General features: G+C 31.7%; 4 protein-coding genes and 1 long non-coding RNA gene across 8 annotated transcripts; 3 read left to right on the top strand and 2 right to left on the bottom strand.

Moving 5' to 3' along the window:
- The first annotated feature begins 301 nt into the window (after nt 1-301).
- On the top strand, nt 302-6,667 carry LOC143177356 (fatty acid hydroxylase domain-containing protein 2). Its single transcript, XM_076375231.1, has 6 exons — nt 302-463; nt 3,455-3,584; nt 3,735-3,838; nt 3,925-4,252; nt 4,817-5,089; nt 5,396-6,667. Exons 1-6 carry the CDS (start codon nt 430-432, stop codon nt 5,553-5,555), a joined length of 1,029 nt encoding a protein of 342 aa, XP_076231346.1. The 5' UTR covers nt 302-429; the 3' UTR covers nt 5,556-6,667.
- Nucleotides 6,668-6,889: 222 nt separating this feature from the next.
- On the bottom strand, nt 6,890-13,690 carry Fancd2. Its single transcript, XM_076375182.1, has 16 exons — nt 13,537-13,690; nt 13,096-13,473; nt 12,732-13,005; nt 12,277-12,636; nt 11,845-12,205; nt 11,327-11,760; nt 11,144-11,235; nt 10,884-11,058; nt 9,195-9,452; nt 8,787-9,120; nt 8,393-8,708; nt 8,112-8,318; nt 7,716-8,013; nt 7,429-7,646; nt 7,119-7,327; nt 6,890-7,012 (listed from the first exon to the last, which is right to left on the bottom strand). Exons 1-16 carry the CDS (start codon nt 13,688-13,690, stop codon nt 6,890-6,892), a joined length of 4,191 nt encoding a protein of 1,396 aa, XP_076231297.1.
- Nucleotides 13,691-14,241: 551 nt separating this feature from the next.
- Nucleotides 14,242-17,481, top strand: Car (vacuolar protein sorting-associated protein 33A). 2 transcript variants are annotated; one of them, XM_076374704.1, is made up of 9 exons: nt 14,242-14,399; nt 14,551-14,744; nt 14,818-15,302; nt 15,388-15,508; nt 15,567-15,727; nt 15,801-16,346; nt 16,417-16,539; nt 16,625-16,723; nt 16,813-17,481. In XM_076374704.1, exons 1-8 carry the CDS (start codon nt 14,295-14,297, stop codon nt 16,711-16,713), a joined length of 1,824 nt encoding a protein of 607 aa, XP_076230819.1. In that variant the 5' UTR covers nt 14,242-14,294; the 3' UTR covers nt 16,714-16,723; nt 16,813-17,481. The 2 variants fall into 2 exon arrangements, with proteins under 2 accessions (XP_076230819.1, XP_076230818.1); XM_076374703.1 differs by having other exon boundaries at nt 16,625-17,481.
- Nucleotides 15,861-17,704, bottom strand: LOC143176998 (uncharacterized). Its single transcript, XR_013001522.1, has 3 exons — nt 17,550-17,704; nt 16,156-16,337; nt 15,861-15,997 (listed from the first exon to the last, which is right to left on the bottom strand). It is a non-coding gene; the product is annotated as an uncharacterized LOC143176998 (long non-coding RNA).
- A 6-nt stretch (nt 17,705-17,710) lies between these two features.
- Tao (Serine/threonine-protein kinase Tao) lies at nt 17,711-25,394 on the top strand. Of its 3 annotated transcripts, none has more exons than XM_076374700.1 (12): nt 17,711-17,995; nt 19,601-20,038; nt 20,284-20,632; nt 20,730-20,905; nt 21,039-21,201; nt 21,284-21,633; nt 21,728-21,973; nt 22,082-22,309; nt 22,382-22,621; nt 22,735-22,992; nt 23,184-23,440; nt 23,648-25,394. In XM_076374700.1, the coding sequence occupies exons 2-12, from the start codon at nt 19,733-19,735 to the stop codon at nt 23,766-23,768; spliced, it is 2,694 nt and encodes an 897-aa protein (XP_076230815.1). In that variant the 5' UTR covers nt 17,711-17,995; nt 19,601-19,732; the 3' UTR covers nt 23,769-25,394. The 3 variants fall into 3 exon arrangements, with proteins under 3 accessions (XP_076230815.1, XP_076230816.1, XP_076230814.1); XM_076374701.1 differs by having other exon boundaries at nt 17,711-18,489; nt 19,660-20,038; XM_076374699.1 differs by having other exon boundaries at nt 17,711-18,489.
- The last annotated feature ends 901 nt before the right edge of the window (nt 25,395-26,295 follow it).

The raw sequence follows: 26,295 nt of genomic DNA, 5'->3' as shown, positions 1-26,295 counted from the left end.
TAATTGTAATATACCTTCTAGCTTATTACTCTTCTTATCTTTAACAATGAATCTGTTAAATGTTCAAACTTTAAAAAAATATTAATTAAATAAAAAGCATAAAAATCATGGCATTTCTCTAGTTATCTCAAAATGCATCAGCACAAGCCTGACCAGTTTCTGCAAAGCCGAAATTCCTATTCCAAGATGTTTTGGATGAAAATCTCGTAGCGACCTAACATTTACGTAGGCCCGCAAAAAATTAAGTGGCGCGAACAAAAAGGAGAGTGGTGGAGGGGCGATTATTATCTGAAGCGTAGTCGACGATCAAACATTGTCGTCTGTGGTCAGTGCATGTCACTTGACGATGTGATGCCGTTCGCAGTTGGACAAGCGTGAATCTTAAAACAGTGCCTCCCTTTGCTCGATCCTGGCGGGACCAGCTTCGCAATGACTCTACTCGAAATGTTGTTCCGGAAAAAAGGTAGGAGGCAACAAAGGCGACAATACGAAGAAGAGCACGCAGCGAAACGTGAGTTAAGCGTGCTCTCTACTGTCGAATACTTTCTAAAATTCACGACGTTGCGAAACCGTACGTTTCGTGATGTAGAATTTAAATTTTAACGGTACATAGATTCGATATTTCTTTTGGGTACGATGGTAGAATTTTTATGGGACTTTTTCTCGTCATTGTATGTACAAATTGTATTAAATAATAAAATGTATTTTAAAAGTGACACAAGTCGAAGAAGTATATTTTTCAAGGCAAGTATGAGTCTATTTCGATGATTTGATGTACGAACGTTGTGTATCCATTTTTGCTCAAGTTTGAGATTTTATAATATATTTTATAGTATTATTTTGTAACATGAAGTCTCAAATTTGACCAAATAGACATGCAACGTTTGTCCATTAAGCCATCGATTTATGAACTTAGAAACAAATTATTTAATAAATACATAAGATTGATATAGAGTAATCTTACTTGAATAATTGGTCTTAAAAATAGTTATGCATTACTTGCATTAGGTTATTTTCTTGTCATTACTTAAATAATTTGTAATTTATGCACGAAGATTTTTTCGAATGAAATCTATAATTTTGATGTTGCATAATGAATAAAAGTAGACTGATTTATAGCTATAACTAAAAAAGTATGTTTTTTGAATTGAAGGATCATCTTTATCGCAATACATATGCAATATGGTCATTAAAAATTTGATTATTTCTCTATGCCTAAAAGAGTTAACGATATCTAATGTTAAGCGTTTCGTCAATTATGTAAGTGCTAATGTAGTCATATTAGGATTCAGTTTACTAAGAATTAACGCGAGATGCGTAGATATTTATTCTTTGCGACTGTTTGAAGAAGGGTTCATTTCATATTTTGCGTCAAATAATTTCAAGTTCTAGCGAATTAACAACGATCTTGTAACGAGGGATTACTGTAGTAAGTAGAAGTAGCCAAACGATGGCTTCCCAGCCAATCAAACTATTAATGGCATTATGTAAATTATTATTACATGAAGCTTGAAGAAAAAAGCGTTTCTTACTTGTACTCTTATCTACTATACTTTTATACAACTCGCCTAGAATGAAACTATTCGTAAACATTTCCTCATTACAGTATCTGTGAGATGATATACTATATTATAATGATCGGTAGCATAAATTTAGATTTGACGCGCTATCACTAAATTATGTAAACAACATGTTTATCAAGTCGGTCAAAACACTTCCGTATAGACCTTTTTGCATTTCAGCGAATATCTGTGTTTGTATAACTTCTAATGTTTTGAGTTAAGATCAATGCCAATAGTGCATTTACTATGTCACAAGTGGCCATGTGAGCAACGTCGCTACGTAACTAACGTAGATTGTGATTTCTTTTTATTCTTCTAGTAGTCAATAAGTATGCATGTTTTGTTGATCTTGATAAAACAGTGTTATCGAGTTCACGTATGAAAATCATTCATCAATTAGATTGTTTTGTAAATGTCTGTTCAGTTCAGGCCTTGTTTTAAGTATGCTATAGGATAGTGTCTCAGATCAAGATATATACAGATAGAAATCAACGATGACCTTCGTTCGACGTTCAATGTTCGTCATTGTTTACGTTTTGAAAGTCGATGCCTTTTCTTCAGTTTGTGACCGACCCTCGAGTCCACGTGCAACTGTCAGCTGCAGCTAAATACGATAAGGATGAGTCATTCGCAACTAGAAATATAAGTTCAATATTTTTCTATGAGTTTTTGATGAGAGATTCATCAATCGAATAATAAAATTGTCCAAAAATAAAAATTATTTAGAATCTCAATCGTATTTTGTGTACATTCAAATAGGTTTGAATTTATAGAGTCACAAGTCATCGTTTGTATGTCATAATGGACCATTTTGTGCGTCTCTTATGAAATAAATCGATACATTTTTTCACATCTGTATTTATTTGTAGAAAAGTAAGGGCTATGTATGCATTATGAGAAACTATGTATGAGAAACTAAAATATGTAAAAATATAGAGAATGCATATAATATGCAGAAATGCGAAAGAATATAAAAAGCAAAGGAAAAATGACAGCATTTGCAGCCTGAAACAAATTGTTATTTAAGTTCCACTGTTTTGTCTGTGTTCACGAAAATATCTAAGTATTTGCATAAGTTCAATTATAATTATCTGACTTTTCATTCGGTTCAAAATATTTCGTAAAATTTATGTTACAGAAAATTTCTTCTAAAATCTAATTTCGGTCCACGTATCGTGGGCAACAGAGTACTCTTTTCTGCAACTTAACTGCGAAGCGCTAAAAACGGTAATTGCATGTAATCGCGGGTTTGAAAGGGCCTGAAGTCGAGTGGTTGTTCAGCGCATTGTCGATCGAATCCGGGTTATCTTGTGCAACGTCCTGTTGTGCAAACTCTGTCCTTTCTGTTGAATTTTACCAAACGCGATCGACAAATTTTCATATTTAACTCGTTCTTAAAATACTTAATAAATAAAATATATTAAGGTGTAGTCATCATTACGCTTATCGACTGTTATCCATGTCTCTATCAAAATCATTGATAGCTAAATACGTAGCTTTACGAAAATTAACTGATTAAAAACGAGTTGAAGATATAGAAATATTAAAAACAAAGGGACTGAAACTTTAGACGATCAAGGTATTCACTGAAAGGAGTACAAAATGTTTAATCATTATACAGTGTTTTCAAAACTAAGTTTGAAGTTTGAATGATAGCAAATTTATCATAATTTCGCAAGAAGGTTCTTATCTCTTATTTATTGTTATCATGTCATTTAAAATAATGTATAAAATAACAAAAATTTTGTTTCATATTAATAAGGAATATTTTCTGTATTTTTCGTTCATTTGAATAAAAACCAAGGTGAAGTAACACTTTTTAGATTATGTTAAAGCTGTCACCAAGATCACCATGGTTATAAAATTTTTAAAACAGTCAATTATTTTTGCAGTAGCGGCTGCGAGCGGCGATGGTTGTAAGAATCAGACACCCCCAACCCTTCTTTCCAGCTTAAGGAGCGTCCTCTTCGTAATCGGTACTGTCGTAATCGGATTCGCCGCCTTTTGCAACTCATTAACATGGTAAATTTTATCGCATAAGGTATACAAACAATATATTCTACATTTCTAAAATTAGAAGATCAAATTTCAAAGATTTCATCGTTCAGAAAGAAATTTCTCCGATAATAAACGAGATCGTTACATTCACATTAGAATTCCTTTATTTTTTAGGCATTTGCAAAGATTCTGGGGTGCTTCTGGTGATTTTTGGCAAGCGCAATGGGACAAAATATTAGATAAACTAAGCGATAATCCAGTAACGCTCTGGGTTTACGGTAAGAGAAAATAAAACAATAGAAAAATATTAACGCCCTCTTTTGCTGGAATGAAAAATTGTCACATTTAGACTGATTTGTTTCAGGATCGATAGGATTGACGTTTATCGTCTACTGGGTTTTCGGTGGCATTTATACAATTTTAGATATAACTAATCGACCGGCTGCTTTGCGGAGATATAAAATACAACCCGGCACAAACGAGCCTGTCGACACGAAGGAATTGTGCAAAGTAATCGCTCAAGTACTGTTCAATCAGATCATTGTCGGAGTTCCTCTAGCGTACGTCAGTTATCACTTTATGGAATGGCGCGGTTACCCCCCTGTGCGCGAATTGCCGACCTTCCACTGGGTACTCGTTGAAATCGCTATTCACATATTATGCGAGGAAATTGGATTTTATTACTCGCACAGGTACGTGAATTCCTCCTTTTGTTAAAATACCCCTTTTTGTTTTATTCAACGCAAACAGAAAGTGCATTACAGAGAGTGTCCTGTAACATGTGGGACCATATTTCAGGGACTGATTCAGCACCTAAAAGCAATGAAGAAAGTTCGTATGAACATGTGTTCTATTTGGCCTTGTTTACTAGATATAGCAAATTTTATGTTCATCATATTTTCCTATCTGATTTCTTCACAGTGGATACTACTCTTCCAATACCCCCCTGATGGTCCCCGAATTTGTTGAAACCCTTATTCAATTTTATGATTTGGAGTATTTTAACACTTTCAAGTCTTTACTAGGGCTTTCGAGTATCTTCACGTATCTCGTACAGAAAGGTCAAATAAGACATAGTATGTTTATATGAACTGTTTTCATTGACTGTAGGTACTGAACCAGTGCCTGCAATATAGCCCACGTGTTACGAGACACCGTATATATTCTACGAATTTATTGTACGACTTTAATCGCTTCGGGTAATATATTGTACATTGTGACAGTCTAGCCTGTGTAACGATGTAATTGTATTGCAGATTTCTACATAGCCGCTATCTATATAAATATATACATAAACAACATCATGAATGGACAGCTCCCATAGCTGTAACGTCGCTATATTGTCATCCCTTAGAACACATTGGCTCAAACTTATTGCCACCGTTTTTGGGAGTTTTTATCGTAGGTTCTCATGTGGCTACTGCTTGGCTTTGGTTTTCGCTTGCTATTCTTTCCACGTTGAATGCTCACTCTGGTTACCATTTACCATTCTTCCCATCTCCAGAAGCACATGACTTTCATCATTTAAAGTAAGTAATTGTAACAGAGTCAGAAACATTTGATCCCCTAAGAATGACAGTGGTGTAAGTAAGAAGACTATTAATGGTTTTTTTTCGGAGTTATTGCCTTTTGTACATCAGTCTTTTAGAATATGGTGAAATTAACTTGTACCACATTCATTCGTAAGGGCTTATTTATTTTATCCAGTGGCGTAGAATAGCCAGTATAGCTTCATAATATTAGTTCATAGTGTTTCTTACATATAGAAGATTATAATTCCCCTAAGTTCAGAATATTGTAAATTGAACATCGTTAAAAAAATTCTGCTGTTCCAGATTTAACCAATGTTTTGGAGTTTTGGGAGTATTAGACCGCTTTCATGGAACGGATACACAATTTCGTAATTCTAGAGCCTATCAACGTCATGTAATGATGCTTAGTTTGGTACCACCAAGAGAAGCTTTTCCGGATGAAGTAAAATATAAATCTAAATAAAAGAATTTTAATGAACATCGCGATACCTATGAAAGTTTAATATGAAACTCCAGTATAAAGTACTTGGAAGTTCAAAATATTTTCTTTTTACTCTTCGTGATCGAAAACAACTAATGATACGAAATTTATCAACAAAAAGTATATAAAGTTGATATTTTTCGTTCGATTATTTGACTCGTCGGTCGATTACGCTTTTCCTATGTAGAAACTGCATATTTTTAATTTTTTAATCTTACATGCAGTTTTAGTTAATGCAAACATGATGATGGCATGACTGTAACATCATCATTAAACATATGTTCATTGTTTATACAATTATTTTGTACAACAATGTTTGTACAATAATGTTACATGTGATTTTATGAAAGAATTTTTATGCAGAATTTTTAAGTATGTGAAAACTGTTATTCTGAATGTTTAACGAAATAATTATGTTTTTTTCTTCTTCAAAAGTATAAAAAGATTCCCTGAATATTATAAGAGTTTTACTGTAATTTTAAAAAAGAAATTTTAGATTACTAGAATATCTTTTTTACGATAAAATACATCGTTGAAAAACTTAGAACTATATCAAATATTTCATCTAAATATTATCTTATATTTACATAATATAGCGATATTCTGAAAGCGACTATTCGAGAAAATTATGTTTGTATTGAAATTATGACATTAAGGTGAAACTATTTATGATAATTACTATTTTTATATTCAGTTCCACAATAAAAGCAATAACTTAACACAAATTTAGTCTAAGATGGAATTATGACTGTAGTAAACACTGTAGTAAAGAAATAAGTACTTTAGATTGTTACAAGCCACCAATGGTAATGCACTATGAAACTTTAAATTTAATTTTCTTCGCAGGTTTAGATCTTTTTTCATTTCTCGGGATTATTTAAAAAAAGTTTTCTAAATTAATGCAAATACATTTAAAAAATATTATTAAAAAAAAATATTAGAGTTATAAGTTTGATAACAAGAGAACACTGCCTCTGCTATGTGTCCGTTATATGAAATGATTATAATATCTTAATTAACAATATAAAATTTGTAATTTTCATGCAATGCTAACATAACTAATTTGATGTACCTACGTAAAAAGCTTATTAATAAAATTTTAAAATCAAATACAGTAAAATTTTCTCGTACTGTTGCACGATTAAAATAACAGTAAATTGTATTATCATCTATTTCTATTTGATCTACATTAATTTCAAATATTTACAATATAAAAATATAGTACACAATATAACAAAATACAAATCTTGGCACCATAAAAAAATATATTTATTATAATAATACTTAACTTATTCTTCTGATTCGATGTATCAAATTTATGATATGTCATCATCTTCAGGAATTTCTTCGTCTGAATCACTATCTAATACATCTGATACATTGGCTATGTCATCAGTTATATTAGTGCTTGGTAAAGAGCTTTCTTCTGAAGACAAATTCTAGAAATATCAATAACAATATAAAACTTAAATTAAATAAAGTATTTACAGATCGATCACCTTTTTAGAAATATGTATTATAATTTTAAAAATTAAGCTAACAAACCTGTGATAGAATTTCTTGACCTTCCAAGTTTTTATTAACAAGGTTGCCCATCCAGAATGCAGCAGGACTATTGTTAAGAACTAACATTCCTTTTACGCTGTAAAGTAATCTTTCTAGTATAGATTTGGCAGCAGGAATGTGTTTTGTTAATGTAAGATCTTTCTTTTCTGCACCATCACAACATATTGTGTGTAAATATCGTGTACCTCCTAAATATAAATATTCATATGAATATTCCAGCATGATATGATTAGTTTATATTACAGTATTTCATTGTATACTTATATTAGTACATAATTGAAATTTATACCTTGCATCACTTTTAGTATTGTAGTTATATCGTCAGTTTGATATTTTAAGTTATGCTCGAGGACTGGCATTCCAAGATTTAGGAAAAATTTCAATAATATGGGCATGTACTTTAGAAAGATTAATATATTATTTTTTATAGTCAATGTTTTAGATATTTGAACTAATTTTTGAACATTAGACGCTACTTCCGACCATAATTTTATTCTTTTAGGATCTCTGAGAAAAAATTAACTGTATAAAATAATTACTTGATATTAAATAATTTAAGTATTAAAAAAAGTGTACCTGTCGGCTAATGGTAGTTCTGTTTTTACACCATTAATCAGGCCGTCAAATATTTTTTTGAATAAAAGATGAAAATTACTTCTTCTTATAGAAGGTATCCTATTTAAACAGTCCTGGGGTCTTTCTAATTTCGAAGTTTCATCTGGTAACCATTCTAGAATTTGAGTAACTGTTTTTAATGGTAACGGTTCATTATCAATCCAATTGTTTAATAGTCCAACTACTGCTGTTTTATATTCTGGACTAAAATGTTTATCTTCTGGCCACTGAAGACATAGAAATCCAAATGCAATTTTTGCTGGAATATAATACATTTATTTCAATGCTATTTTTAAATGTACTGAAGATATAGATTTATTTTACAATGAATGGTAGATTTAATATAACACGACTTACCATATTTTTCTTTATTTTGCTTTGAATAAGATTCAGAATGTTTCATTAATGATTGACATATATTAATTAGCGCAATAGCTAATGAGATCTGAGTAGCGATATCAGATAAAGACTCAAAATATTTACATGATTCTGCAACAAGTTCTTTGCAAGATCGTAGCATACAATTACTTTCATCTACTTGACTTGCTAAAGTTCGTAAACCGTCTGAAACGCAATTTAATTATCATTAAAATAATAACAATCCTAATATCTCTCAATTTATTTATTCACTAGCATACCTCGTAATAATATATTATAAGTAACACTTTCAAACCCCTTCCAATTGAATATTTTTGTTAAAAGATATAACAATAGCTTTACAGCTTCTTTATTTTCATTATCATTTTCCTCTCTCAAAGTGTCCACAACACTTTGTAATTTTGCACAAATTTTAGGTAATAATTCAATTAGATCTCTTACAAAATTTTCATTGCTTTCGTGCTCAAAAATTCCTAAAAGTTCTTTAACAATGAAACAGACTTGCTTAATAGATATACTACGTTCTGTAGTTTGTGATGTACGTGATTCCATTTTTACATCCAGCAGATGTACTATCTGCAAAAATGGTTTTAAAATATATATGTAACTATACTCATAAATAATAATGAAATATAATAAGATAAATAGTTATACCGTTGCGTCAAATTTTCTGAAATACATTGGATTCTTAGAACATATTAGAGAACCTAATTCCCAGCTCTCAGTTTCATTAAAAGTGACAGACTTTTCTGCAGATCCTTTTTTTCCCTTTCTACCTTTCTTTCCACTTTTTTTCTCAATTTTTACGAAAGGTGGGAACGGAAAATGATGAAAATAACATGGAGGTGGTTGATACTTTGTATCGCATAATGAAAATAATGTACTCAATTCACTTTGTAGATATATCAAATTGTCAAGACGTTGTAATACTTGCTTCTTCAATAAGGAATCTTTTTGCATAACAAAACCACTGATTATTTCTCGAAACCTGAAATTTTGTATTACTTATACTTTATAATATTATATCACACTTTAATCTTTTGATTAAATTTTGTAACTTACCAGTTGATGCAACTTATTATTAAATCCATTGTAGAATTTTCAGCCACATCAAAATTTTCTGGCATTAACACTGCACATCCTAAGAGAGAATCTATAGCATCTAAATCTCCGTTTTCACTCATTTTTGTATAACAAGTTCTAAGAAGTTTAAATTGAATTGGTACAATTGCACCATATTTTCTGTTTTCAAATGTCAGAACACAATTTTGCGGTTCATCTTCTTCCTTGTTCAATCCAAACTTGGGAACTAGTTCTCCACTAAGTGAGAAATATAAAATCTAAATATTATGGGTCATTCCACGCGAAATCGGGCACGTTTCGGAGCAAGTTCTTGTAATTTGCTCAAATTTGAATATGTTGTAGTCTTTAACGATATTTAAACGTACCCTAAAGGATTTTTCAAAATTTTGAAAATTGTCGATTTTACAGCTGTTTGAAGTTAAGTGCTACCTTTTTTTAAATAAATTATAGCTATTGAACTAGTAAGCGGATGGAGATGAGCTTTACGGTGCTTATAGAGAAAACATTGAAGTTTGTAAAAAAAATTATTTCGTTTAAAAAAACTTGTTTTTTAATCATCTTTTTTGCAATTATTTTAAACAAATGCAGGTTTTTAAGATGATGCGCGATTTTAAAAATCTGAAAAAAAAAGGAGAATATAGTTTGATCCTTCCCCTTGATGGACAAACTTTCAAAAAGATGGACATTTTAAAATTGGCCCTGTGAAAATTGCCGAAAGTTGACGCTGCGTCGAGTCGCACTGCTGTGGCGGGCGCGTCGTCGCTTGCAACCTACTCGACTCCAGCGGGCGAACGTGCCTTATTATTTGGAATCAAGGCGACTTCACCCAACATTACTCTACATTATCTCCGAGCATTTGCAAGGTTTAATGCAATCAATAAATATTGGTAACACAATCTTCGTCTTATTCTTGAAAACATAAATATAATCTCTTAAATCCTAGCTTTCATTTCGAAGATTTTGGTATTAATGCAGAATGGCACTTTTTTGCAACTTCACATGGCAAAAATGAATGTGAACTTGTCAATAAGAATCATTGACAAAGAGTGAGTTACCAATATTTGCCGCCTTGATCGCAAATAATAACGCACGTTCGTCCGCTGGACACGAGTAGGCTGCCAGCGACGACATGCCCGCCACAGCAGTGCGACTCGACGCAGCGTCAACTTTCGGCAATTTTCACAGGGCCAATTTTAAAATGTCCATCTTTTTGAAAGTTTGTCCATCAAGGGGAAGGATCAAACTATATTCTCCTTTTTTTTCAGATTTTTAAAATCGCGCATCATCTTAAAAACCTGCATTTGTTTAAAATAATTGCAAAAAAGATGATTAAAAAACAAGTTTTTTTAAATGAAATAATTTTTTTTACAAACTTCAATGTTTTCTCTATAAGCACCGTAAAGCTCATCTCCATCCGCTTACTAGTTCAATAGCTATAATTTTTAAAAAAAAAGGTAGCACTTAACTTCAAACAGCTGTAAAATCGACAATTTTCAAAATTTTGAAAAATCCTTTAGGGCACGTTTAAATATCGTTAAAGACTACAACATATTCAAATTTGAGCAAATTACAAGAACTTGCTCCGAAACGTGCCCGATTTCGCGTGGAATGACCCTTATACTAAATATAAATGTTAAAGAGCATAATAAAAACAGATATATTTTATACCTGTAGTTTGTTTTATCAATCATATTTGTATTAACAAATTCTTCTTCAATGTAATTTGTAAGATTTTTCATAAATTCCATATCAACTTTTTGACTTTCAAAAATAATCCGTGTTAATTGATCGTAGAATAAAGCTTGCGATCTCGGACAATTCTTTACATTATTCAGTACTGTCTCTATAAAAAATTTCATGTACAATTAAATATAAATAGTTTAACACGTTATTTTCAGCATCATAATTAAATACTTTACAGCACATACTAAATAAATTATAAGCTTTATCAGATGTTTCTGCGTTCTTCATTAAATGTTTTATTGCCATAACTGCTGCCAAAACTCCTTTACTCTTCGTTCTGGAATACAAACAGATTATTTGCGTTTCTGTTTTTTCTCTTGAACAAAAAAGGCAATATGTACGTTAATTATACCTCAAATAATACGTACAATGGTTTAAAATTAGATAATTGCTTTTGAAGTAGTATGAATAAGTCATCTTGTAAAGAATCAGATACAGAACTAGAATTCATACATAAGTTTTGTAATAGATCATTGAGAGTACCAACTTCCTCTAAATTTAAATTATCTAATTTTTCAAGTAAGATGCGAAGATGATTACAGTGTGGCGCTAAACATTGTCTCTCTTCTTCTTTAGTTACCATTTTACAAAGAAATGCTAAAGCATTTTTCACTGTTTGATCATTATCACCCATAAGAAATATGATTCTTTCTAGAATTTCACGTTGTTTAAATACATTGTCCTTATGGGATATGAATTGTAAACGAAACCAATCAATAGCAAAATCAATAAATACACGTTCATCTGTTTTTAATAAATTACTTGATAATTGTAACGCAGATAATTGCAATTCTTGTACAACCTGAAGCAAAATATTTCCACTTATTTGTCAAGAAATAATTATATGGATATTTTACACGATATTTTTGATTTACCTTATACAGACCTGTTTATAATCATTATAGAGTAAACTCATTAAACTAGCCCTATAAAATCCAGATCGTATATGTTGTTTAAATATAGTTTCTATATTTTTTCTTCTCATTTCTGTTGTTGAATATGTAAGAAGTAAAAGGATAATATCTAGTGGTTTTGGATCTTTGTTAATGTCTTTGATAACTGTTATTGTTGCATTCACTGCATTTTTTGAGAAGAGCATATTCATTTTTAAGGCATTAACTATATTCAATTGATTCTGATAACATTCTTCAACTTTTTCTCCAATCAGTGGCTGTATTTCAGTGTTACGCAACACTGTTAATGTTTTTTTAAAGATTTCTATATTTGTGCAATCTTCTAAAACAAATCTAAGGAAAAAGGTCATTAATATTTTTAGACATAATTATTACTAGACATATTTCTAAGTTATTATACATACTTTACAATAGCTGGTATAGCATTTACATTTGTATTTGATTTCAGCAAGTTCAGCACATTATCTTTGTATTCATCTAAATATTCTTTCCCAAGATTTAGATTACTCATACAATTTAGTATTAAACTTGTTAGTTCAGAGTTCTCTTTTAGTACTTTGTCTAAAATCTCAGCAACAGTCTGATGTTGTTTATCAGTCACAATATCTGGTAAAAATAGGATCAATTCACTTTGAAACCATGTAGGACATGATTCCAGAAGTTGTTCTAAACTACTAGTCAAGGCATCAGAATTAGTTACAACATCTAAAAATCGAAACTGTTGCAACAATGATGTAGCCCAAGGCACTGCTTCGATGCTATCACTAGAAATAGACATTTAAAATTACTGTGAAACCATATTAAAAAACCATAAGATTTCTTACTCAAAAATAAATCCAATTATATGAAATCCACTCACGCTATAAGTACAGATTCATTTAGTTTAGTCAAAAGACTACTATATATTTCTGGATGTAATTCTGAGATTTGTAACAAGATTTTTATAAGAGATGAGCTATGAAGGACATTTGACACTTCATCATTAACATATATTTCCATATCAGTTAATGCATGTTCAAGATTTTCTTCATTTTCAAGATACTTTTCCATCAATGCAATTATTTCTCTCTTTCCATACTTTTTTGAATGTAACAAAGTTTTCATCTTCTGCTGAACTATTATAATGTCTTTACCTATATTAATTGAATACAAATATTGATAGTTGACATTATTATCATTTATAAACATATGACTGCAACAGTGTAGGTTCAATTAATACTTACAAAGCATATGTGGTGTGTTTTTATTTAACTTAATACCTGCTTCATGTAAGAATTCAACAAATTTACATTTTTTAGTTGCAGTATCATTTCTCTGAGAAATATTTGATGAATTAGTTGAAGTATTCCCAGAGTTAATATTTTTGTTTGTTTCTGGCGAAGTACTTGAGTCATTTCGTCGTTTTTTTAAGACAGTAGATTCAGCCAAAGGCAGTCCTAAATCATCGTCACTGCCGTTTCCTAATTCATTAAAATGTGAAGAGTTGCGTTTACGCGACGATGAACTTTCTATTACTGTTTTATTTTTACGTATCACCGTGTTTTCTTTAGATGATTTAGTGCTACTTGTAAACGATTCTTCACTCAATAATTTACTTTTACCTAAAAATATTTTGTTATTCGACAATTCGCTTCGATTTCAGAATACTTCTTCGATCAACTTACTTTGCGTTGAGAATGTTTTTACACTTAATAATGTACTCGTCGATCTTTCTTCATTCAGTGATTGAGTACTAGAAAGTCCACTTTTCGAGGATACTTGACTTCCTATTAGATTTTTATGCAAGCTGCCTCCAAATTTTAATTTTCTCTTATCCATGATCAACTGTAATCTTACACATGGTCATATGCAGTCACATGCGGTAGTTTTCGCGCGAATTAGCTGAACTTGAATGAGGTACAACTGCGTAGGTGACAGCAACAGTTACTAGAAATATTTGTAATATGCAAAAGAAGAAACTAAAGGCAGAACCATTTGCATCTTTGCAAGAAAAAATATTTTAAACTTCTGTTTACATTTATTTTTTTGTAGAATTAATAATGTACCGATTAAAAATATAATTGGGATCAAAAAGTGTTGTACATGGTGTCCAGAAAGTAAACCGACAAGGAGGTGTTTTCCTGTAAAAAAAATAGGTAAGGAATAGAAAACAAAGTTTTTTAGTAAGATATTTTATTGCATTTTAAGCAAAAACAAGTTGTTAATCGTAAGTAAACTGTATTAAAATAATTGTTTTTGATTAGATGAGTACATAGTTAATATTTTGTAAAATGTTGGTCATATTGGCAGTTCACCACTCACATGAATGAAGCTACAAATCTGTCACTCTATCAGCGATAAATGTCAGGCTAGTTTGAGTTTGGTTTGAGTGTGTTCTGTCGGCAGTCGCTCTGATATTTTGTGTCTGAATTAAATAATTAACATGTCATCGGCACATTTGTCAACTGGCCGTCTAAATGTAGGCATTCTACAAGAACAAGCTAGAAAACAATTACTTTGTTTATTGGAAAAGTGTGATGGTACAAAGGTATTGTGATAACCTTTATTTTGACAAATAGAAATTATTAACAATTTTTATTTATATTACAATCTTTATAATTTCGATTAGAATAATAAATATTTTATGAGTTATGAATGCACATACAATTCTAAAAGTATTTTTAATAATGTTTCAATAGGCAATTGTAATGGAACAATCCCTTTCAAGACCAATTGGTCTTATTGAGAAATATAATTTACTTCAGGGACATGATGCTAAAATATATCTTTTACGTGGAGGATGCTTATCAATACCATCAAATATTGTTAATGTAATATTCATTGTTAGACCTCAACTGAGTCTTATGGATTTAATTGCTGAAAATGTTCACGGGTACGAGTAAACTAAAGTATAACTTGTTTCTTTACAATTGTATATAAAAATTGTGATGGCAATTAATTTGCAGAGAAGAAGGAAAAAGGCCACGTAAAGAGTTTCATTTATTTTTTGTACCTCGAAAAAGTCTTCTTTGTCAGAAGAAACTCCAAAATCGGGGAGTCTTTGGAAGTTTCACCTTAATTGAAGAATTCAAATGTGATTTGTTTCCTTTCGACAATGATCTTCTTTCTATGGAACTTTGTGGATCATTCAAGGAGTTTCATTTAGAAAATGATCCAACCAGCTTATATCAAGTTGCACAAGCTATTCATAGTTTACAAAGGCTATATGGAAAGATTCCAAAGATTACAGGAAGAGGTCCTGCTGCTGCTAAAGTTTGGGAATTGTTGGAAAGATTACATAGAGAAGAAGAGGATAATAAAACAGCATCTGTACAATCTACAACCATTGATCATTTATTATTATTGGATCGATCTGTGGATTTACTGTCTCCACTAGTTACACAGTTGACATATGAAGGATTAATAGATGAAATTGTTGGAATAGAATGCAGTGAAGTATTTTTATTTTTACAATTTGATATTAGTTCAATGTTATTGTATTGCAATTGATTTTATTTTATTTTTTTAAATTTTAGATGTTGTTGAGCTGCCAGCAAGCATATTTCATGACTCACAAGATCATCCAGGAGCAATGTCTGTTAATGCAAAAAAGCAAATTCTACTTAATTCTGCAGAAGAATTGTATACAGAAATAAGGTGAGTCTGATTATATTTGAATATTTTATTGTTTTTTACAGATTTATTTCTTTTGCAGGGATAAAAATTTTAATGGTGTAGGACCCATTCTTAGTAAAACAGCTAAAATTATATCATCACAACTTGATGAAAAACATGCAGAAAAAAGTGTGCAAGAAATTAAACAATTTGTAGCACGATTGCCACATATGTTAGCTACCAAACAGTCATTAGGAAAACGTTAGTTTTTTCAATTTCATTTAATAATATTAATCATAATTTGTGACTTACTCATTATATTATTTATTCTCAGATACTGCAATAGCACAAATGATAAAAGAAGTAACTGATACAAATAACTTCCTTGAATCTTTACAAATTGAGCAAGAGTTATTGAATTGTATTGACACAGATAAACCAAATGCTTACATAGAAGATATGATAGCACAACAAGAACCACTTCTTAAAATTTTGCGTCTTCTTTGTATACAGTCTTTAACAAATTCTGGGCTTAAACAAAAATTATTAGACTATTATAAAAGGGAAATAATACAAACATATGGCTATCAACATTTACCGACTATATTAAACCTAGAAAAAGCTGGATTATTAAGGCAGCAACAATCTGCTCGTCAGTACGCAGTTTTACGGAAAGCGTTGAGACTTACTGTTGAAGATGAAAGTGAAGTTGCACCAAAGGATATCAGTTATGTACATTCTATATATGCACCATTAAGTGTTCGATTAGCAGAGCAACTTGTCCAGCCAAATGGTTGGCAAGGTTTAAACGATGTAATGGGTTTATTGCCAGGCCCTACCATCAGTAATGTCCCATGTAATGTTGTGTCATCTGGAAGAAGTAAGTAAGATATACAAAAGATATGTATAAAGCTTATATTATTATAACTTCTACGTATGTTGATTTTTAGGAAATTCCATCACTAGTGAAGATTCTAACTCTGAACCACCAAAATTGGTAATGGTTTTCTTTATAGGAGGCTGTACATTTGCAGAAATTTCCGCCCTTCGATTTCTGTCTCAACAGGAGGATTGTAAGTAATATATTATCAAAATATTAACGTTATTTTAATTATGTCTGTATTTACAATGTATGTTATCAACAATTTCTGTTTTCAGTAAACGTAGAATTTGTTGTCTGTACTACGAAACTGATAAATGGAAACACATTTTTAAAGTCGTTAATGGAAAATGTGGAAAGCACGTAACTTATTCTATGTATGTATATATATGTATCTACATTAAATATTATGACCCCTGTTTATATTTATACTTTATGGGTGATCTATCTATACATTTTTGCTCAGAGCCATGCAGATTTCTACAGCATGGAATGCATTTAAAATTGTATAGACCATTACAGATTCATATCTTCCAAAGCTCTTCATATGTAAGTAAACTATAGATGTTTATGCGAATTCATATTTTTATAAACAACTAAAGAAAGGGAACCTACAAAAAATTTACTTGAACCTCTCAATGTTATAATTTGTTCCTTGCTTTAGACATTTTGTATATTTCGCGTATATACGTTTTGCACATTTAGATTTTTTATAAATACATAGACATATTTATAAATATTCTTTTTGTCTGATTTCCAAACGTGTGTGTACATTAAATCGAGACATTATTAACTTGATGTCGACTAACGTAATTTATACATTTACGTACGTACATAATAAATTATGTATACTTATATTAAATCAACATAATTGTACATAACATTTTAGCAAATAAGTCTAGATTAATTTTAATGTATTTAAGCGAAGTCTATGTAACAATAAACATTTTGTAAGCTGTGTACACTAGAAAACATTCAATTTTTCAAGTAAAGTGCGATTAGACTTTCGTAATATTCTATGAAGTAAAAAATAATTTCGTCAATCAGGGGTGTGCGGGTATTCAAAATCACTCGAATCAATTCTCATATTTATTCGAGTTTGGTCACTTTTATAATACATACGCGATATGCTGGAACAAAATTAAAAAAAAATCTAAGATAACTTTCTTTCGTTCAATCGTTTTGACTGTATCACGATCGTACTTTGAAATTCGTTCGCGGTTCGAACGTCAATCGATAAGAAGGTGTCGCTTGGTTACCGACAGCTCTGAACAGTACAGAAATCGAGCGACGCGCAGCGCTGGCCGCCGTCGACGGAGAACTCGTCTGGCGTAGAGGCAGGCCAGGCCAGGCGAAAAGGCGTGAAAAAGTTTGCGAATTCTCGTGCGTCCGGGCCGACGGTGGGTGCCGTATTGTTGCGTTGCCGCGAATTGTCGCGTCTCGCGCGTGTGTGCGTACGTGCGTGACACGTACGAGGCGTGTACTTTTCCGGGGTGCGGTGGGTTCGCGCGACGAAAAACCGTGATATCCTCGGACCTCTTAATATGCTCGAAGGATCGGCCAAGTTCAGGAAAAAGAGGTGCTCCGCCTGAAGAGAGTGCTCGGAGCTGCGCGCATGCTTCCGTGCCTGCTCCCTCGCCATTTTGGAGGTGAATATCATCTTTTTTTCCGTTGTCGCCGGAGCCCTGGGATAAATTTTCAGTCGACGCACCGGGACACGAACGCGATGTCGCACGGCCGACCCAAACACGGCGACCGTTTTCGGCTACCACGACGATGTCCCTCCGCCGTATTTGCGGGACCAATCTGACGCGATTACGCTCGAGTCAGAGACCCAACCCTCCTTACGCCCGCATTTTCTACCTCCTGCGAATTTCACTCGACCGCCTTCCTCGCTCGCCAACCCCGATTCCCATACGATTCATTCCTTTTCCCATTCACGGGGATCCTCGTCCTGCCGACGGTCGCACGGTCACCGCCGATAACGCTCCTCTTCGATCTCCCTTCTGGACGTCCCTTTTAAAAACACACGCTCCGCGGACAATAAGATAGGGCACCCTTGTATATTTGTAATGTTTCTCGGAATCTATGCGACATATAAACATCTTGTATTGACATCCACAAAGGTCGTGTGCCGTGTGAGGTAAGTACCGACGATGGTTGCGAATCGTTTCCATCGCTTTTCGTGGATTCTGTTCTGTTTGTGTTTGAAGTTGGTGCGACAGAAGGATAGGATAGTGGCACCGAGATTACGATAACAACAAATTGGCGACAGTTGAGCGGATATTCGAGCGGTAAGATCTGGACGTGCCCGATTTATGGGTTTAGAGTAGTTGCTGGGAGTTTGCTTTGCTGTGGTATTCAATGTTAATTGTAGAATGGAATGGGGAGAAGGATTGAATGAAAGTGGAGAGAAAACTGTTCTGGAGTTGAGGAAGAAGGAAAATGTGATGGAAATTGAGAAATGATTGTGAGGAGGTAAAATGTGATTATTTATTTAGTGGAAAATTGCAACAGTTGTAAATTGTATTGTAAAGATGCAGGAGGCAATGTGTTGTAAGCGTTGAGTGATTCATATAGTTTTAAATGTTATGTTGAACTATGTTTCGATAGTATAGTACATTGGAAGTGAGATAGATACATGGGGAAATCGAGAAATCAGTAATTTTAGTATGTTGAGTTAAGCTTCTTGATGTTATGGCATATGGGGGATAAAATGAATTTCTTTAGTATATACATGATATAGAAGAGAAAGTAGTAAAAAGTGATACACACAGGCAATGAAAGATCTGATTTTGATAGACCACACGGCTGTTCTGTAAATTATGTCTATCCTATCATTTTGTCACACTAAACGTTGAACTTCTGTAATTCCATTCAATATAATCTGTCATTTATTGTATATGATGTGTTTCTGTTTCATCTATCGTGGAATTTTTAAAATATGAAGTATTTGTGGGTGTCCTATTATATTGTGGAGTACGTAATGTTCGTTTTAATCAAACAAGTTTTTAGATTATAAATATCTATTGTATTAGATGTGTTACAAAAGTATTTGTAAAATATTCTCTTATTAATTTACAAATAGTTTAATATATATTTAATATATGATATTGTATATAAAAAGAAGTGATTATTTATTAATGTCAAACTTGAAGATTTGATACAATGTTAAAAAAATGTGCAAGTCAAATTGTAATTAATGCAGTTATTATTGGCTATTTATTGACTTTATAACTTGTGTTTTTTCACAGATAGAATGTTAAATTTTGGAATGGACTGACAGAGGATTAAGTAAGATTATAAAATTTAGGATAGAGGATCGAAAGACGAGAAGACGTCTAACGGTGTAATAGGCCTCGGCCATTTAATTAGTAACATTTACTATGCCAGCTGTTCCAAGGCCTGGTAGCCTCAAGGACCCAGAGATTGCTGAATTATTTGAGAAAAATGATCCGGAGAAAATATTTGAGGACTTACGCGAGATCGGGCATGGCAGTTTTGGAGCTGTGTATTATGCACGATGTTTGGTTACCAAAGAAATTGTTGCCATCAAGAAAATGTCATATTTGGGAAAGCAAACTGTCGAAAAGTGGCAGGATATCTTAAAGGAAATTCGATTTCTTAGGCAGTTGAATCACCCTAACACAATAGAGTATAAGGGTTGTTATCTTAGGGACCACACTGCCTGGGTATATATATTTGAATGTATATTCACATATTTACCACCATGTATTTTATATTTAACACTCTCATTTTTGTGACAGATTAACATTACATATGTGTGGCAATAACTGCATTGTATTTGAAAACAGCTACTTAGAATGTAGCAAGATCTAGAGCATATACTTTTTAAAATGCATAGTGGTAGTCAACATATTAAATATGTTATTACAGAGGGTTACTATTATATGCATGTTTCCTATATTGATTATAGTTGGTGATGGAATATTGCCTTGGTTCTGCATCAGACATTATTGAAGTTCATAAAAGACCCTTAAAGGAAGATGAAATTGCTGCAATTTGTGAGGGTGTGCTACGTGGGTTGCACTACCTTCATTCTCTTGGAAGAATTCATCGGGATGTGAAAGCAGGAAATATTTTACTTACCGAAAATGGAACAGTAAAGCTGGCAGATTTTGGATCTGCAAGCATAAAATGTCCAGCAAATAGCTTTGTAGGTACTCCTTACTGGATGGCACCTGAAGTGATATTAGCTATGGATGAAGGACAATATGATGGAAAAGTAGATGTATGGTCTTTGGGAATAACATGTATTGAATTAGGTATTATGATGTACAATTAAGAACGACATTGTTATAGAAGTAATTTCAAAATTTAATTTCCGAAAATGTATAATAATTATAATTATTTGAATTCCAGCCGAACGAAAACCACCTTATTTCAACATGAATGCTATGAGTGCTTTGTATCATATTGCTCAAAATGACACACCAACATTAAATTCCCCAGATTGGTCAGATGTTTTTCGTCATTTTGTTGAAGTGTGTCTAACTAAAAGTCCAACCGAAAGACCAGCCTCTGGTAAACTGTTATCAGTGAGTCTTTGGTTCAAATTTTTATTTAATCTGCAATTATATGACTTTTATGCTGCTTTAATGTTCAAGCTTCGCATAAGAAGATATATTGTAGTTTAGTTAGTCGTTTTCTTATAGGCTTTCAATTTTACAGCATCAATTCGTCACCAGAACGCGTTCTCTACAAGTTTTAATAGATTTAATCCAGAGAACGAAAGCTGCTGTCAGGGAATTGGACAATTTGAATTATCGGAAAATGAAGAAAATTTTAATGATCGATGCCTGCGAGACTGAAAGTACAGTTGGTGATGCTGATGGTATGTTATTAAATTCCATGAACGTAATTTCGAATTTCAAAATTATATTTCGTTATTTATATTCCTATTTATTTTTTTATAGATACTCCTGATGAACAAACAGGTGGTGATAGTAGCAAGAGTAACTCAATTACCTCAGAGCATTCAATTCATTCAATGGGTGTTTCTGCAAGCTCTCAAAGTTCCTCCACCAATAGCCTGCCACTGCCAAACGCTGATGCAAATGATTATTCCACGGGATCTGTACGAAATCGGCATAAAATATCAGCAGGCGGTGTCACTGCCAATCTTCTTGAACATGGTGCCAATAATTTTGCAACAATTAGAACAACATCAATTGTGACCAAGCAACAAAAAGAACATATGCAAGAAGAAATGCACGAACAAATGAGCGGGTATAAGAGAATGAGACGAGAACATCAAGGTGCTTTGGTAAGTTCTATTCTATTACTTATTTTTCTTATAGTATCCAAGCATTTCATTTTATAACTAATTTCATTAATAATAATCTGAATTATTCAAACAGGTAAAGCTGGAAGAACGTTGTAAGATGGAAATGGAATCCCATAAACAATTACTAGATAAAGAGTATGAGACACTTTTACAGCAATTTAGCAAAGAACTGGAGAAACTTCAACTAAGGCATTTGCAAGAACTAGAACGCAAACTTAAACAAAACCAAAATGCAGAAAAGAAACTACATAAAGAGATTACAAGTAGACAGGAAGCTGATCGAAAAGCTCTGGAGGCACAGCAGAAGAGAGAGTACAAAGTAAGAAAATGAATTTAGTAGTAATTACTTTTTTCAAATAAAATTCAGAAAATTTATCTTTAAATTTGTTCAGTAATTTCAAGTAATTCAATGTTTTACGTTTTCAAGGCTTACAAAGAAAGATGGAAAAAGGAGTTATCTCAAGATGAAGTTACACCGAAACGACAACGAGACGCTACACTTCAAAGTCAAAAAGATAATTTACGGCAGATGGAAGCGCAAGAAGAACAACGACTTGCGAGAGGGCAAAGAGAATACCTTGATCTTGAAATTCGTAAATTCCGTAGAAAAAAGTTGCTCATTTTTCATAGTTTGGAGCAAGAACTGCTTCGAGAAGTTAGTATATTATTCTCTTTTTCTATAAAAATAACTATTTTATTTAATATTCGTACAATATGTTTCATATAGGAATTAAATAAGAGACAGCAACAGTTGGAACAAGCACATAACATGTTGTTACGGCATCACGAAAAAACGCAAGAGCTAGAATATAGGCAACAAAGGGCAGTTCATGCCCTTCGGGAAGATCAAGTTCAACGACAACATGCAACTGAACTTTCTAATCAACAAGATTATATGCAAAGAGCAGAACGAGACTTGCGTAAAAAACACGCATTGGAGCTCAAGCAGCAACCGAAAAGTCTTAAAGTAAGCGAACTACTTCAGTTTTATTAAGTAATAGCTTATAAATAAGAATTATATAAGCTTAAATTTTATATGAATAAATTATAGTACGTTTTCGTACATGTTTATTATTTTAGCAAAAGGAAATGCAAATTCGAAAACAATTTAGAGAGACATGTAAAATACAAACACGACAATACAAGGCACTGAAAGCTCAAATATTACAAACAACGGTTAAAGAAGAGCAAAAAACTGTTATTAAAAAATTAAAAGAAGAACAAAGAAGGAAGTTAGCTTTATTGGGTGATCAATATGAACAAAGTATTGCTGAAATGCTTCAGAAACAAAGTATACGTTTAGATGAATCACAGGAAGTCGAATGCCATAATCTTAAGGTAAAGTATTGTACAACATTCGCTAAAATTTAATGAAAATATTATAGAACCTAATAGTTGTTTGCATTCAGTTTCCTCAAGGATGGTACTGCTCATACGAAAAAATTTGATTACAGTGTTATTTCAAAATTTGAATGAGAATCTAACAAACTAATATATAAGTATTAAATATTATTTTTGTATGTTTACAGGAAAGATTAAATTATGAATTAGAAATTCTAATGGCATACCAGTCGAAAAACAAAATGCAAGCTGAGGCGCAAAGGAACAGGGAGCGTCGTGAATTAGAAGATCGTGTGTCGGTGAGGCGAGCACTGCTTGAACAAAAAATGGAACTTGAAACTCAGGAATTTCTTCGTGAACGTAGCGAACGGATACGTTTACTACACGAAAGACAGGAACGTGAATTGCAACAGTTTGATGAAGAAAGTGCAAGAATAGGATTCAGGTATGTAGTTAGTGATTCATTTTAATTGCTTGAACGTATTTTGATAATATCGAGAAAAAGCAAAACGTTTCCATCATTTAAAGCTACAAGTACGTTAAGTTGATCGTTACAATCTTTTGGTACATTACAAGCATATTCGATAGATCTAAGAATTTAAGAGAGTATTATTGTGGCAGTACCTATACACATTTTTTCGAATTATTGCAGTGCTCTGGCGATAGCTGAGGCATCAAAAGAATCTTATCCAGACGATGAAAGCCTTAGTGGCTCAATGTTAAGTCTGGCTCACAGTAATAGTTCTACATCCTTCCCCCCTAATAGTCTTTAATTTTAATCGTATTAATAGAATATGTATGTATGTACGTTTGCCTGTAGTGAGTGCATAACGAGTCTACCAATGTTTAATTCAATGACTTACATAGCAGAAGTTGGCTCGTTACGTGCATCGACCCAGACCTAAAAGGTTTAGGGTTGGGAATGTGTATTGGACTGAAATTAATGTAACAGCATATTTTTTAATTATCAAAGTATGTCAACGTGATCTATCTGGAAAGAGAGCTTCATATTGAAGAAGAACTTAGATGCTTTTTGCAACAGTGTAATATTTATTAACCATATCCAAATACCTTGTCAAGTAAATAGAAGTAAAAAAAAAACCTTTTAAGTATGTCTTGTCTACTATATGAAAGAATGAATCTTAACATTCTTGGGCTTGAAACAAGCCAACTATTATAGCATACAGAAAATTTTATATGTGACCACAGAATATGTTTAGAGACATTTATTTATCAATATCTTGCAATTATAATAAAAGAAGAACAGTATAATCGTAATGCTCGAGTTATATGTTTGATTCTTTACTAATTGAAGATTTGAAATAAAAATGATATGAAACGATTTACACTCTGTGAAAGAAAAGATGGTATATTGTATAATCATAGCTTCTTCTTTTTTAATTTTAAAACTAAGTGTTACTTTGCTTTCAACGTCTATAGTGCTATTTTATTTCACAATATTTGAAGGCAGTCAGAGCGACAGAAAGATATAGCGCACTATTCTTAAAATATTTTATTCTTTTAATATCGTGTTACTTCATTTTTGTTTTAACTTTGTCCTCCTTTTGCATCTTGTTACTAATAATTTTCAATTATATTCTAGCGGTGTAACCATGTTGATCATTCTAAAATATTGATATTTCACTGCTCAAAATAATCTTTAATTCTCTTTATTGTATGGACATTTACATCGTCCTAATAAAGTTTCTGTCCAGAGTTTTTGTTGCATACTTTTTTAAAAAGTATTATTTTAATATAATCATTGCTGGTTATTCTCTCACTTATAAATTTTAGTACTTTACTCACATTATTATACTTCTTATAAATACTGTCGCAATTTCTTTCGAGTAACAGTAAAATTTAAATGCTTTTTAAGTGTAAACTGCTTTTCTTAAAATCATTGCTATCTTTTTATCATGGAGTGTATTCGGTAGGATTCTAATTTAACAAAGATCTAGTATTAAATAATCTTACCAATAGTTACATGTACTGATCTTTAAAATCTTATTTCAAACTTTCAATAACACTTATGTAGTCTGATTTAACAAAAACTGAGTGAGTCGATCTATTTATTTTAACTGCATTCTTAATGCAATTATAAGATTTACAAGATGACAAACTAATGACAGAATTTAGTTACAGTATATATTATATTATGTTGTAGTTATGATACATTCGTGTTAGGGAATATTCGTTATTTGAAAGGGAGATAAATTTCTAAAATTGAAGAACACTTTTTTACTATTTTATACGATTTGTTTTACATTAATAAGAAATAATGTCAATATCAAAAATTAAATTGATAATAAAATTATTGTTGAATTACCAAAATACGAATAGTGTCCACTTCAAATTCCTTTCAATATTGGTCTGCTTCGGTTTAATTTGATAACATTGAATATAAAGTTTCAACATAATCCTCTATGAAGCTAATAGTATTAATTTCTGTATTCTTGTAACATTTGTTGAATTGAAAGATTGATATAGATATTTTAAATAGTTTTGTTATACTGAAGATCAAACAAAATGGAAGTACTTTACATGAAACTAGATACTTCAACTGGTTTTAAATAGTTACTATATTTTCGGAAATGATAGACAATCTTTTAAACATAAATTATTTCATATTATGTTTAATCATTTTGTGCTGAAAATCTTATTCAAATAAAAATTTAATATATTTGAGGGTATCTTAACAAATGGAGTGTTCAGATTTCCAACATAATATAAAAATAGTATATAAAAAATAAATATTAATTTCTTCCCATTTCAAGGAAAATGTAAAAGTTTTCTTGTTATATTCGTTGAGAACAGAAGATAAAAATATTAAAAAATGTGTACAAAGTATTCTGTGTCTATACTTGTTTTCTATGTTTTATTAAATTGATCTTGGAAAATAAATTTTTAACAATTTAGTATGTAATGTAGACTATTATTTTATAAGTACTTCCTATATATTGCACATAGTTTAATTCAATTCATGCATTTGTTCAAGATAAAAAATATAGAATAAATGTTTTTGTTATGTATTGTGATTTTAAATTACAGATTGAACATAATTTTAAAAAAGTACTCTATTGTTATATTCAACGACTCATTTAATTTTGCTTGATCAGAAATTTATATATGCAATTTTATCTTTACTTGCCAAAATGAATCTGCAAATATTATTCTAGTCTGTATGTTGCTCCTGGTGTACCACAAATTTTTTATATCGATAACTTTACAAATACTAATAAAGTACTTCTTCTGTCGCTGTTAGAAAGATTATGATAGCATTATCATTATGCTTGTATTATC

Source organism: Calliopsis andreniformis, chromosome 3, assembly GCF_051401765.1.
Source record: "Calliopsis andreniformis isolate RMS-2024a chromosome 3, iyCalAndr_principal, whole genome shotgun sequence".
Lineage (NCBI taxonomy): Eukaryota > Metazoa > Arthropoda > Insecta > Hymenoptera > Andrenidae > Calliopsis > Calliopsis andreniformis.
Note: the sequence above shows the minus strand (reverse complement) of the source record. Positions and strands in the feature narration are given on the sequence as shown.

Excerpts from the sequence above, each read along its gene's own strand:
- Car (XM_076374704.1), top strand. The coding sequence starts at position 14,295 with ATGTCATCGGCACATTTGTCAACTGGCCGTCTAAATGTAGGCATTCTA. Across the intron at positions 14,745-14,817 it reads ATTGCTGAAAATGTTCACGG|AGAAGAAGGAAAAAGGCCAC; the intron begins GTACGAGTAAAC and ends ATTAATTTGCAG. Across the intron at positions 15,509-15,566 it reads GAATTGTATACAGAAATAAG|GGATAAAAATTTTAATGGTG; the intron begins GTGAGTCTGATT and ends TTTCTTTTGCAG.
- Fancd2 (XM_076375182.1), bottom strand. The coding sequence starts at position 13,690 with ATGGATAAGAGAAAATTAAAATTTGGAGGCAGCTTGCATAAAAATCTA. Across the intron at positions 11,236-11,326 it reads TTATCTAATTTTAAACCATT|AACGAAGAGTAAAGGAGTTT; the intron begins GTACGTATTATT and ends TTTGTATTCCAG. Across the intron at positions 7,647-7,715 it reads GAACTACCATTAGCCGACAG|AGATCCTAAAAGAATAAAAT; the intron begins GTACACTTTTTT and ends ATTTTTTCTCAG.
- LOC143177356 (XM_076375231.1), top strand. The coding sequence starts at position 430 with ATGACTCTACTCGAAATGTTGTTCCGGAAAAAAG. Across the intron at positions 3,839-3,924 it reads AGTAACGCTCTGGGTTTACG|GATCGATAGGATTGACGTTT; the intron begins GTAAGAGAAAAT and ends GATTTGTTTCAG. Across the intron at positions 5,090-5,395 it reads CATGACTTTCATCATTTAAA|ATTTAACCAATGTTTTGGAG; the intron begins GTAAGTAATTGT and ends CTGCTGTTCCAG.
- Tao (XM_076374700.1), top strand. The coding sequence starts at position 19,733 with ATGCCAGCTGTTCCAAGGCCTGGTAGCCTCAAGGACCCAGAGATTGCT. Across the intron at positions 21,634-21,727 it reads GAGAACATCAAGGTGCTTTG|GTAAAGCTGGAAGAACGTTG; the intron begins GTAAGTTCTATT and ends TTATTCAAACAG. Across the intron at positions 22,310-22,381 it reads AGCAAGAACTGCTTCGAGAA|GAATTAAATAAGAGACAGCA; the intron begins GTTAGTATATTA and ends TGTTTCATATAG.